We start from the raw sequence: 13,609 nt of genomic DNA, 5'->3' as shown, positions 1-13,609 counted from the left end.
GGGCATGAGTGGAAAGGGACCACCTTAATCTTGCAGCTCATCACTCACCTCTCCTTATAATGTGAGCGTGGTGCCTTTTCTCTGCCTGCGTGCCATTTGGCTTCAGTCCTGTCGAAGTCTCTGTGACCCCAGGGAATGTCGCCCTGCCAGGCTCCTCTGCCCATGGGGATTCTCCAGGTGAGAATACTGGAGCAGGTTGTCAGGCCCTCCTCCAGGGGATCTTCCCCACCCAGGGACTGAGCACCATAGCCTTGTGTTAATGATCACGAGCTCTGCCTTGGGATGCATGACATTCTGAGTCTGAGATAAACGGTCACTTCTCACCCAGTGCTGGCATTTCCTGTAAGACAATGGACAGTAGGTAATCTGACCTCTGGAGTTTTTTATGTGCAGTTTTGGTTTGTCCACTTCATCCGGGGGCGTTTAAGATGAAATGCAGGTCACCCATCACTGGCTCTTCCGCTCTGTCCTCTTCATTTCAAGACTCTCGCACTGTGGTCCTCAAATCGGTCCTCTTTTTAAAATCCTGTTCATCTAATTTGGACTGCCCTGGTGGCTCAGACGGTAAAGTGTCTGCCTACAATGCCAGAGACCCGGGTTCGATCCCTGAGTCGGGAAGATTCCCCTGGAGAAGGCAATGGCAAACCCACTCCAGTACTCTTGCCTGGAGAATCCCATGGATGGAGGAGTCTTGGGGGCTATAGTCCGTGGGTTTGCAAAGAGTCTCACACAACTGAGCGACTTCACCTTCACTTTTCAGCTAATTTGTGGTTAATGTCCGTTAGCCCAACTGATATGGAGGATGAAAGTATCATTTTAAGGCCCAAATAATGTTTCTCTAAAGCTTGAAAGTGAAAGTGAAGTCACTCAGTAGTGCCTGACTCTTTGTGACCCCATGGACTGTAGCCTACCTGGCTCCTCTGTCCATGAGATTTTCCAGGCAAGAATACTGAAGTAGGTTGCCATTTCCTTCTCCAGGAAATCTTCCCGACCCAGGGATCAAACCCAGGTCTCCTGCATTATAGGCAGACGCTTTACTGTCTGAGCCACCAGGGAAGGGTTTCTTTAAAGCTTATCAGTTACTAAACCTACTACATATATTTAATATTTATATATTCATGTATATCTATTTATATCTATTGATTATAAAATATTCATTACATATACCTTTTCGTAAACTTATATTACCCTATAGTTGATCATTTGCTCTATATTCTGAATTCATGGTTACAAAAAGCTCATTCTAATCAAGATGGGTAATGAGAGAGACAGTAACGACCAGACTATGAGCTGTATTCCTAATTAAATCTCAGTGACCGTCACAGCTGTGACAACTGATTCATTTTTACGCTCCCTCGTCTATGCAGATTTTATCTCCTTGAAAGATCCTTCTGGAGTGGACGTTTTGCTGTTAGCGTTGAGTAGCAAGACAAAATCCTTTCCAAGAAGAAAACACATGTTTGCAGCACCTCCTCTGGGGGCCGGGGGCTGGGCTCCCACAAAGGCTGCTTGGGGACGAGGCTACCCCACCCCTTCCTTCTGTCCCCACCAGGGCCTTGAAGGTCTCCCTCTTGCCACTTCACCACACTGGGGCCAGCTGAAAGCACCTTTAACCAGAATGCTTCACCCTGCATCCCATGGACCATCTTGCATTCATACCTCATGCTTGACCACTACACCTGGGAAGGGCCAATAGTTGTTTAATAATTATGCTAAATTACATGTTTGATGGCAAATTAGTCCTAAAAGGCTTCAGTTCAGTCGTGTCCGACTCTGCGACCCCATGGACTGCAGCACACCAGGCCTCCCTGTCCATCACCAACTCCCAGAGTTTACTCAAACTCATGTCCATAGAATTGGTGATGCCATCCAACCATCTCATCCTCTGCCGTCCCCTTCTCCTCCCACCTTCAATCTTTCCCAGCATCAGGGTCTTTTCTAATGAGTCAGTTCTTCACATCAGGTGGCCAAATGATTGGGGTTTCACCTTCAACCTTAGTCCTTCCAATGAACATTCAGGACTGATTTCCTTTAGGAAGGACTGGTTGGATCTCCTGTGGTCCAAGGGGCTCTCAAGAGTCTTCTCCAACACCACAGTTCAAAAGCATCAATTCTTTGGCGCTCAGCCTTCTTTATAGTTCAACTCTCACATCCATACATGACCACTGGAAAAACTATAGCTTTGATTAGACAGACCTTTGTCAGCAAAGTAACGTCTCTGCTTTTTAATATGCTAAGTTGGTCATAGCTTTTCTTCCAAGGAGTAAGCGTCTTTTAATTTCATGGCTACAGTCCCAATCTGCAGTGATTTTGGAGCCCAAGAAAATAAAGTTTCTCACTGTTTCCATTGTTTCCCATATATTTCCCATGAAGTGATGGGACCAGGTGCCATGATCTTAGTTTTTTGAATGTTGACTTTTAAGCCAACTCTTTCAGTCTTCTTTTTCATCAAGACGTTCTTTAGCTCCTCTTTGCTTTCGGCCATATTGGTGGTGTCATCTGCATATTTGAGGTTACTGATATTTCTCCCTGCAACCTTGATACCAGCTTGAGTTTCATTCAGTCCAGCATTTTGCATGATGTATGTATTTTGCATGAAGCTAAATAAGCAGGGTGACAATATACAGCCTTGACGTACTCCTTTCCCAGTTTGGAACCAGTCTGTTGTTCCATGTCAGGTTCTAACTGTTCCTTCTTGACCTACATACAGACTTTTCAGGGTGCAGGTCAGGTGGTCTGGTATTCCCATCTCTTTAATAATTTTTCACAGGTTGCTGTGATCCACACAGTCAAAGACTTTGGCGCAATCAATAAAGCAGAAGTAGATATTCTTCTGGATTTCTCTCGCCTTTTCTATGATCCAACAGGTATTGGCAATTTGATTTGTGGTTCCTCTGCCTTTTCTAAATCCAGCTCGAACATCTGGAAGTTCTTAGTTCTCATGCCATTGAAACCTAGCTTGGAGAATTTTGAGCATTACTTGAAGGTCTAAAAGTAACTAATTGTAAAATTTAAAGAACTCTTAGACAGGAGGCTTAAAGATTTAAGGAATTCTTAGTAACATACAAGTTAGGGTACTATGTCAGATATATCTCAAAAGAGCTGGGGAGAAAAAAAGGGTTGAGATTTTCTTAACACATTTCTTAAACTGAGACTTTATGATGAATAAACACTTTCTTTAAATTATAGCAACATTTGTCAAGCTTATTAGAGGCAAGGTGACTTATGAACTAAGTATAAGGGATGCAAGAGCCGTGACAGTAACCTCCAAGAAGGGCTCCTGGCATCTGGGCACAGGACTCCTCATTCGGGGCTCCTCCACATGGGTTGAGGACTAGCCCTTCTTGCAAATCTCCTTCAGTATTTCTTGACCTCTAATAGGGTAATAATGACAATGATTCTCATGAGATTATGTAGAGTGTGCGGTATGTGTTTACATAGTGCTGGGACAAAGAGGGCATGCAATAAACGCTAAATCTATTAAGAATGCCTAAGTAATGCTGTGATGTGGTAAATCACTTTAGTCTTGTTTGACTCTGTGCGACCCTATGGACTGTAGACCCCTATGGACTGTAACCCACCAGGCTCCTCTGTCCATGGGATTCTCCAGGCAAGAATACTGGAGTGGGTTGCTGTGCCCTCCTCCAGGGGATCTTCCCAACCCAGGGATCGAATGTGCATCTCTTAACGCCTACCTGCATTGGCAGGTGGGTTCTTTAGCACTAGGGCCAACTGGGAAGCCCAATGACATATTCATAAATTGAGTGGGAAGATGAAGCAAATGTTGGGGAGGAATAGAACTAAATGGCCATGAAGGGGACTTCCCTGTTGGGCCAGGAATTAAGACTCAGCGCTGCCCCTGCAGGGGGCAAGGGTTCAATCCTTGATCCTGAACTAAGCTTCCCACATGCCACGTGGTGTGGCCAAAAAAAAAAAAAGGGTCATGAAAATTTCCAATCTTCATTTAAAATATCAAGGCAGAGCAATCTTGGCTAAAGATGTGGTTTCAGTTCAGTTCAGTTCAGTCGCTCAGTCGTGTCTGACTCTTTGTGACCCCATGGGCTGCAGCACGCCAGGCCTCCCTGTCCAACACCAACTCCCAGAGCTTGCTCAAACTCGTGTCCATCGAGTTGGTGATGCCATCCAACCATCTCATCCTCTGCCGTCCCCTTCTCCTCCCGCCTTCAATCTTTCCCAGCATCAGGGTCTTTTTGAATGAGTCAGGTCTTCACATCAGATGGCCAAAGGATTGGAGTTTCAGCTTCAGCATCAGTCCTTCCAATGAATATTCAGGAATGATTTCCTTTAGGATGGACTGGTTGGATCTCCTTGCAGTCCGAGGGACTCTCAAGGGTCTTCTCCAACACCACAATTAAAGGTGTGGGTACAAGTCAGCAAGCAGAATGACTCCTACATACGAGACCCCCACGTCTATACCATAGGCTGTATGCTGAGGAACCGCAAGGCCTCAGGAACTGGAGGCATTTTCGAATAAAGTGGTTATCTTGGAAATGAGAGAAGGCTGCCTTAGTCTCGGGCATGTTTCCTTTCTCCTTTCCAGCCACTTTGCTTTCATAAGACAGGAAATACTGTTACGTGTCAGAGAAAAGTCCAGAGATACAAACTCGAAGCCTCTCCCCATCTGCACTGTTAGGAGGAAGCTTGACTTGCTTATCGTATCCTTAAACCTCTATCTGCTACTTCAGGATTCATTTCCAGGCTGACAGGCTTCCACCGAGCCTCCGTCATTACTAATGCGGTGTCTGGCACTTACTCGCCAGTTAACAGAAAAGTCAACTGAATTTGAACAAATATTCATTGAGTGCTTGCAACCTGGTCAAAACCACTTTAGCTGTGGCGGGGGCTGGGGTGTGAGAGTCTCTGAGGAGTATGACATGGGGAACTTAGAAATAAAGACTTACAAATAAATAAAAGGCTGAACTTGCGTGACATTTGGTGGTGCGAAGCTGGAGAGAGGCAGGTGGGGAAGAGATCTGTCAACTGGTGTTTACAGATTCTGCATTTTTATCTTGTGGCCAGCAAAAGGCCAGTTAAGGTTTCTGAGCGGAGACAGAACGCTTACATTTGCTCATAGGACTAACCTAGTGACTGGAAAATTCCATGGATGGAGGAGCCTGGTGGGCTACATTCCACGTGGTCACAGAGAGGCGGACACGACTGAGCAACTTCACTTTCACGACCGTGGCAACAGTTCACAGTGAGAGGATTTTGTGTATAATTCCTGATGACAACTTGAGTTCAAAATACGAAGAGCATCTTTGTGAAGAATCAGGACTTCTCACAAGCTGTCCCATCTTTCCAATAATCCCTTGCTTTTCCATACGTCCTCCTTCTCCATGCAATCCCCAGTGTTTATGACAAAGCTCTATTTCCCCCTAATTCACTACCTTTCTCTTCGATCGTGTGTCTTTTCCACAACGCCACACTTCTCCCACAGTTTTCTTTCTTTCCTATAATCCTTGCCTTGCCCACAACTCTCCATTTGCCCACAGCTTTCTGTTTCATTCCAGAATTCCTCTTTTGAATAATTTTACTTTCCCACAGGTCTTTGCTATCTGTGGTCAGTCTCACATTGCCATTTTATCTCCTACGGTTCTATTCCCGACCACATTTCAGTTCTGCCATTTTATTCTTCTACAATTTTCTGTTCTCATTTTTGTTTTTTTCTTTTCCACAACTGCCCATTCATCCCACAATTATTCTCCCAGGGCTCCCCCAACCCTCTTTTCCACGATGACCAGCCTCTCCCACAACACGCTTTCCCCATAATGAACCAGAGTAAGACTGTATGATTCTTGCCCACCCTCCGCCCTTCCATCGTCTTCTCTGCCTGCCTGCTGCCGGTGGAGAAGTTTAGTCAAAGAATAAGTTTAATCAGAGAGGTGAGACATGTTGAAACAAAGGAAAACAATCAGAGGAGACCAAATAATAATAATGTAGTCATTAAGTGTAGTGAGACTTCTGCCATAGCTCAAACGATAAAGAATCTGCCTGCGAGGCAGGAGACCCAGGTTCGATCCCTGGGTTGGGAAGATCCCCTGGAGAAGGGAATGGCAACCCACTCCAGTATTCTTGCCTGGACAATTTCATGGACAGAGAGGAGCCTGGTGGGCTATAGTCCACGAGGTTGCAAAGAGTTGGACATGACTGACCGACTAACACACATACACAAGGACCTTTAGTTCTTTCTGAAGGGCTATAGATAATATTCTGAACCACATCCTGTGAGCTGTCTTATAGATACCAAAACAGACCAGGTGGAAAGGTTAATTACATGATGACTTGACTGTACCCAGGACTTGAGCTGCCAACAATTCCCAGAACTCACGGCTAAGACATGGGGACACTTGCACCCGGGAACTAAAGATTATCTGTGCCTAAAACAACCATGATGACACTAGCCAGATAACCAATGACCATTGTGAAGATGACTATCAGAGATGACTATACAGCTTCAGCATGTAACCACCCCCCCCCAACTTTGTCTATAAAAGCTCTCACCTCCCGCCTATCGGGGAGTTGGCCTTTGGACAGACATCTGCCACCCTCCCCATGCAGTTGCCGGCATCTGAAATAAAGCAAAATTTTCCTTTCCACCAACCTAGCCCGTTTACTGGCTTTTGAATGGCGAGCAGCCAGACCCTTTCATGCATAACTTTTGGTAACATTAATTCTCTGTTCTGACAATTCCATATCTCTCCCACAAGTTCCTGTCCTTTCCCATAGCACCCTCTCTCACGATTCTGTCTCTCCCACCTCTCTGTATCCTCTGACACAATTCCGTGGCTCCCAAAGTTCCTTTTTCTCTCCTGAGTGCCAGTGTTTCTCATGGTTCTCTCTTCCCCCATCATCCCTCATCTCCCTCTTGCAGTTTTCTCCTCTTCTGCAATTCTGTTGCTCTCACAAGACCTTGTCTTTCCCTCCACTCCCTGTTTCCTCTTTCTTTGTTCTCCCCCCATACACGGTTCTATTTTGCACAATTTTTCCCTTGATGTTCAGAGTTCCTTGTTCTCTCCCACACTTCCCCATTACCTTCCACGTGTTTCTATTCTGTCTCATCCTTCTTGTTGTCTCTTATTCTTTCCTGCCACCCATGTGCGGTCCACATAACTCCAGGTGGCTCCATGGGTTGCCAATGCCAGCGGAGTGAGGGAGTTGACACAGCCCAGGGCCTCTAATCTGTCAGGCCGGCTAAACCTTGAAGGCGATTCCACAACTTGCTGGGGATTCAGGGCTAGGTGTCATACGTTCTCTATAGCTTATGCTCCGTGCCTCCTGGTTGGGGTTGCCCATGTAGGGCTTTGAGGTGTCAAGGGATCCAAGAGACAATGGCCCAGGGCCCAAGAGATGACATGCCTCCCTGAATGGTAGGTCTACATGGAGACAGGAAGCTCCCAAGAGCCCGCCTGGACTTGCAAGGCTCACTGCCGGGAGTTGCTAGGAAGGGGCTCTGGCCCTTGGGCACTGTGAGGTCACCAGCAGAAGCACTTCCTGCAAGGACACTTGGGTATTCACACGCCACCAATGCAGAATGAGTACACAGCCACCATGGCCTTGTTGGATTTGCTAAGACCAGACGAGAAACCCATGGAAAGGCAGACATGCTGGAAAGCACTCGGTGCAGACAGCAGACCATCTCAGCCCAGGTGGGGCTAGGCTTGGGAAGGGGGGAGAAGGGGTCATCTGCAATGGTGCTGGTATTTGAGACTCATAGAGCGGTTGTGGCAAGAAGGGGTCTCCTTTGTGGAGCCCGAGGGGACAGCGAAGGATGCAAGAACTTTGAAGAAAAAAAAAAAAACTCAGGGTGAAGAGCATGCCCTAAAGTGTCAGGTCACGAGGGTGGGCGCTCAGCTGAGACCTCGATCATGAGCCACCATGTGACCCTCCAGGCCACAGTCTTTCTGCAAGAACTACAGAAACTGCACACAAGTTCCCACGAGCTCAGGATGTGAGCATTAACAGTGTGGGGTGACCCTGTGAGAAATGAAAGCCCTTGTGAAGTGCCTCCAGCAGGAATGCAGTTTCGGAACCGGAAGTTGTCTTCCCAGCTGTTGCCTGGGTTCCAGTTGAGCTGTTTCAAATCCTAAAAGATGATGCTGTGAAAGGGCTGCCCCCAATATGCCAGCAAATTTGGAAAACTCAGCAGTGGCCACCGGACTGGAAAAGGGCAGTTTTCATTCCAATCCCAAAGAAAGGCAATGCCAAAGAATGCTCAAGCTACCACACAATTGCATTCATCTCACACACTAGCAAAGTAATGCTCAAAATTCTCCAAGCCAGGCTTCAGCAATACATGAACTGTGAACTTCCAGATGTTCAAGCTGGGTTGAGAAAAGACAGAGGAACCAGCGATCAAATTGCCAACATCTGCTGGATCATTGAAGAAGCAAGAGAGTTCCAGAAAAACATCTACTTTTGTTTTATTGACTACGCCAAAGCCTTTGACTGTGTGAATCATAACAAACTGTGGAAAATTTTTAAAGAGATGGGAACACCAGACCACCTGACCTGCCTCCTGAGAAAGCTGTATGCAGGTCAGTAAGCAACAGTTAGAACTGGACATGCAACAACAGACTGGTTTCAAATAGGAAAAGGAGTCCATCAAAGTTGTATATTGTCACCCTGCTTATTTAACTTATATGCAGAGTACATCATGAGAAACACTGGGCTGGAGGAAGCACAAACCAGAATCAAGGTTGCCTGGAGAAATATCAATAACCTCAGATATGCAGATGTCACCACCCTTATGACAGAAAGTGAAGAAGAACAAAAGAGCCGGTTGATGAAAATGAAAGAGGAGACTAAAAAATTTAGCTTAAAACTCAACATTCAGAAAACCAAGATCATGGCATCCAGTCCCATCACCTCATGGCAAATAGATGGGGAAACAGTGGAAACAGTGAGAAACTTTATTTTGGGGGGCTCCAAAATCACTGCAGATTGGGACTGCAGCCATGAAGTTAAAATATGCTTGCTCCTTGGAAGAAAAGCTAAGACCAACCTAGACAGCATATTAAAAAGCAGAAACATCACTTAACTGACAATGGTCCATCTAGTCAAAGTTAAGGTTCTTCCAGTGGTCATGTATGGATGGGAGAGTAGGACTATAAAGAAAGCTGAGCGACGAAGAATGGATGCTTTTGAACTATGGTATTGGAGAAGACTCTTGAGAGTCTCTTGGACTGCAAGGAGATCCAACCAGTCCATCGTAAAGGAAATCAGTCCTGAATATTCATTGGAAGGACTGATGCTGAAGCTGAAATTCCAATACTTTGGCCACATGATGCGAATAACTGACTTCTTGGAAAGACTTTGATGCTGGGAAAGACTGAAGGCGGGTGGAGAAGGGGATGAAAGAGGATGAGATGGTTGGATGGCATCACTGACTCAATGGACATGAGTTTGAGCAAGCTCTAGGAGTTGGTGATGAACAGGGAAGCCTGGCGTGCTGCAGTCCATGGGGTTGCAAAGACTTGGACATGACTGAGCGACTGAATTGAACTGACTGCCTGGTCTCCAGGAGGAGCGGGTTCTCTGCTCCAGTAAAATGGCTGCTCCCACCATCTCGATGGGCAACCTGGACTCTCCTGAGATGTGGCTGCAGGGTCCATGGCCTTTGATATGAGCCCTTCCTTGCCCCCACCCCATCTTCTAAATTCTGTTGCTCTCTGGGGGCTCATCACTCTTGATATGACCTACTCTGACCTAGATCCCCCTGGACGCATCTTCATCCTGCTCCGAGGGGACTCTCTGAATGCCTCTCCCCACACAGGCCATGGTGGGGTTTCGTGTGGTGGTCATGGAGATGCTACAGGCACACACTTGTTTTTCTTGGTCGTAAACATAGCCTCTTCCTATATCTCAGGCTTCTCCAGGTTTTTACATCCCTGAGGCTCTCTCTTCTTTTCCTTGAGTATTCTCCAAAACTCTGCACGCGTTGAACAGGGCTCATTTCTGCCTGTCTTGACACAACAGTGTCTTAATGCACAGAGGGACCTATGTGGACTCCCCCTGATGTCAAGGCCATGACCCCACAAGATTTATGCATCCCACATTTGTTTATGGGGCCCCTTCTATGTGTCAGGGGCCACACATACTTCAGTGACTAAGAGAGATGAATGCACTGTCCAGGGCCATCTCCATTATAGTCATAGAGAGAAAGAAAATCACAAATAATTGAAGGATGTCCCTGGTGGTCTATGGGGAAGAATCCACTGGCCAGTGCCAGGGACATGGGTTCGATCCCTGGGCCGGGAAGACTCCCATATGCTGGGGGGGCAACTAAGCCCATGTACCACAAGTCCTGACAAGGAAGTGCTATGAAGGACCCCAGCGGTTCCTTGGTGGTCCTTGGTGCTGGGAAGGACTCTTGGTGGTTCGGTGGTTAAGAATTTGCTTTGCGATGCAAGGAACGCAGGTCTGACCCCTGGTCCAAGAAGATCCTACATGCCATGGGGCAACAAAGCCCGTGTGCCACCAACTACTCGGCCTATGAGTCACAAATACTGAAATCCGTGCACCCTAGAGTCTGCTCTGCAACAAGAGAAGACACCACACTAAGTCTGCTTACCACAACTAGAGAAAGCCCACATGTAGCAACAAAGGCCCAGCTCAGCTACAAACAAATAATTTAAAATAATGCATTTAAAGCACAAGTGACGCAAGAAGAAAAAAAAAGGTTGGACATCATCGAAATTAAAAAATTTAAAAATACAAATAAAGGAAAAGGGAAGTGTTGTGAACAATGGTATATCCGTAGAGGGCGGGAGACTGGTTTTAGCTAGGCGTCCAAGACATCTCTTTGAGAATGAAGTAGCATTTGAGCTGAGACCTGAATGCAGTGTGGGAGTGAGCCACGAGAACATCAGGGGAGCTTCATAGGCAGAAAAGGGAATGTGCAAAGGCCCTGTGGCAGGACTGAGCTTGGGTGTAAAGAAGCCTGTGCTTGGAGGACTGAGCCAGCAGAGGGTTGTGACGGGAACAGGCTGCAGGCGTCCGCAGGGCGTGTAGGTTGAGGGAATTTGGGATTTGGAGGTTTTCAGCAATGGCAGGTTTCCACCTGCCTCATGCACAGTTGAAAAGACCACCCTTCCCTATGTCTTCCTTGGCTCACTCCTCACACACACACACACACACACACACACACACACACACACGCACACATGCACGCATGCACGCGCACATAGACACACACACACACACAGACACACACCCTAGAACCTGGCACAACAGCAGGCCAGCCTGGGTATTTCTGCCCTGAGAGAATAATTCACACAGGGTTCGGAGGAAGGTGTGTCACTGGGATGGTTTAAACAGGCCTCTAGGAGTACAGTTTTGGCAACTGATGCCTGGCTTTTCATTCCACTGATTGTTCCCCAAACCCTTCCTCCTCCTCCTCCAACTATGTGGCATCATCCGTGAAAAGGCCACTCTCAGTTTTAGCAAGAGAAGGCCTCCGGGCACTTCCTGGAATTGTGCAGTGGTTTCCAGGTGACCACTGCCCGTGTGACCCCTCTAGGACCACAGAGCTCTGAGATATGGGAACCCCTGATTCACCGCAAGCCCCAGGGCCCCGAAGCTGCGCGGTATCAACAAGACTGGTTTCCATTTTACTCAGCAGCATCCACGGGGTTTGGCTGAGAGTGTCTCCAGGCAGGATAGTGGGGTGGATACAGTCATGACATCAGTCAAGATGCCCCAGATGATTCTGTAGGGTTCGCTCTGTCCTTTAGGGATGCTTTAATCCCACGTAGGTGGATGTATTGTGTATTTTTCTTTTTTCTCTTTTGAATACGGCCGTGCAACTTGTGGAAGGCACTCCCAGACACTGACACCAACCCGTGACATTCCTTCTTCCTCCCCAGGTTCAGACGGCAGCACCATTGAAATCCACGTCACAAGCGTGTCCCACGGCGGCAAGGTGACGGCCTCTGTTCCACAAGTCCGAGGAGACCCGTAGAGAGGACGAGACGGGGCTGCGGCGGGGGTGTGTGTGTGGGGGATTGTCAGGGCCCGCTGTGTGTGTTTTCAGACGCGAGGGTTCTCATCCCTTACACAGTGCTCTCGCCCCCGCAGTCAGCACTCTAAGGGATGTAGCCCCCCGCCGCCTAAATCTTCCTGCCATCACATTTAAGAACGTGTTCCCTGGCAGCCTCTGTGTGATGCAGAGGCCCACTGTGACCCTGTGCTTAGGAATGAAAGGCAGATTCCCTTCAAGACCAGCAGCTTGTCCTGAGTGTCTGTGGACGTTCGTTTTTCTGATCTGTCTGCAATGTCAATGCCAGATAAAGGTCCTTGGAAGAATTAATAATGATAATAAAGAAGTAGTTGTGTCTGAGCTCCCAGCCTGACTTGGGGTGCATCTGAATAACACCTCTAAGCGAATGCTCTTGTTTAAGATAAGTGATGATGCAGGGACTGGTGACGCACCAACTGGGAGCAAGTTCCTCATCCACCACTAGGGGGCAGAGGAGGGCAGGCTTGGACCACCGGGTTAGCCTTTGGTGGGTCCTCAGTTGTGTTGAGTGGTGGTGATTCATCTACGGGAGGCTTCCGTTCAGTTCAGTCGCTCAGCGTGACTGAGTCTTTGCGACCCCATAGACTGCAGGCCGCCAGGCCTCCCTGTCCATCACCAGCTCCTGGAGCTTGCTAAAAGGCATGTCCATCGAGCTGGTGATGCCATCCAACCATCTCGTCCTCTGCTGTCCCCTTCTCCTCCCACTTTCAATCTTTCCCAGCATCAGGGTCTTTTGCAAGGCGTCAGTTCTTCGCATCAGGTGTCCAAAGTATTGGAGCTTCAGCATCAGTCCTTCCAATGAATATTCAGGACTGATTTCCTTTAGGATGGACTGGTTGGATCTCCTTGCAGTCCAAGTCTTCTCCAACACCACAGTTCAAAAGCATCAATTCTTTGGCACTCAGCCTTCTTTATGGTCCAACTTCCACACCCACACATGACCATGGGAAAGACCATAACTTTGATTATATGGGTTTAGGACCTGACTCTGCTCAGATCATTGCCATCATTTCCATCTTTCCATCATTTTACATATATAATAATATAAAGCTGTCCTTTGGTATCCATGAGAGGTTTGTCCTGGGATCCCCATGGATACCAAAATCCACAGATGCCCTCCACATCTGCATGGTCTACATGTGCAGGGCAGTGTGGAGGACTGTCTGTTTACAGACATTATGTATTATGAACATACATGTGTATATATGTTTTGGGGACATAAATATTGTACATACTATGCGCAGGAGACAGAAGCCCCCTAGATGAGTCTATGGCACAAACACACACCATTTCCTCAGTTCTGCCATGTGACCCTCATCCACATCAAGATCAGAAGTCTGTCTGGCTTGGGGAAAGCTGTCCAGGGTGCTTCTGGATTTGTGCTTGTGGAGGCCTAGGGCCACAGAGGGGATTCAGGAATCCCATAGCCATGACCATGGTACCCAGGGCTGCCAGCTCCTGAAGCTGCACTTGTTATGACGTCACAGCACCTTGACCCAAGATGTCCAGCAGTGGTAAAGAGGACTTTTGACCTTTTCTGGGTTCTTACCCTCTGTATTGATATCCTGTCTG

At 47.4% G+C, this 13,609-nt stretch overlaps 1 protein-coding gene across 1 annotated transcript in view; it reads left to right on the top strand.

Annotated features, from left to right (window-relative positions):
• GPR143 (G protein-coupled receptor 143) overlaps positions 1-11,980 on the top strand; it is a 34,824-nt gene extending 22,844 nt beyond the window's left edge. The window contains exon 9 of the mRNA XM_065916075.1: positions 11,886-11,980. Coding sequence (XP_065772147.1) covers positions 11,886-11,980 — 95 coding nt within the window. The remainder of the gene's footprint in view (positions 1-11,885) is intronic.
• Positions 11,981-13,609: the final 1,629 nt, after the last annotated feature.

The sequence above is a fragment of the Muntiacus reevesi genome, chromosome X, assembly GCF_963930625.1.
Source record: "Muntiacus reevesi chromosome X, mMunRee1.1, whole genome shotgun sequence".
NCBI lineage: Eukaryota > Metazoa > Chordata > Mammalia > Artiodactyla > Cervidae > Muntiacus > Muntiacus reevesi.
This window is presented reverse-complemented; position numbering and strand designations above follow the sequence as displayed.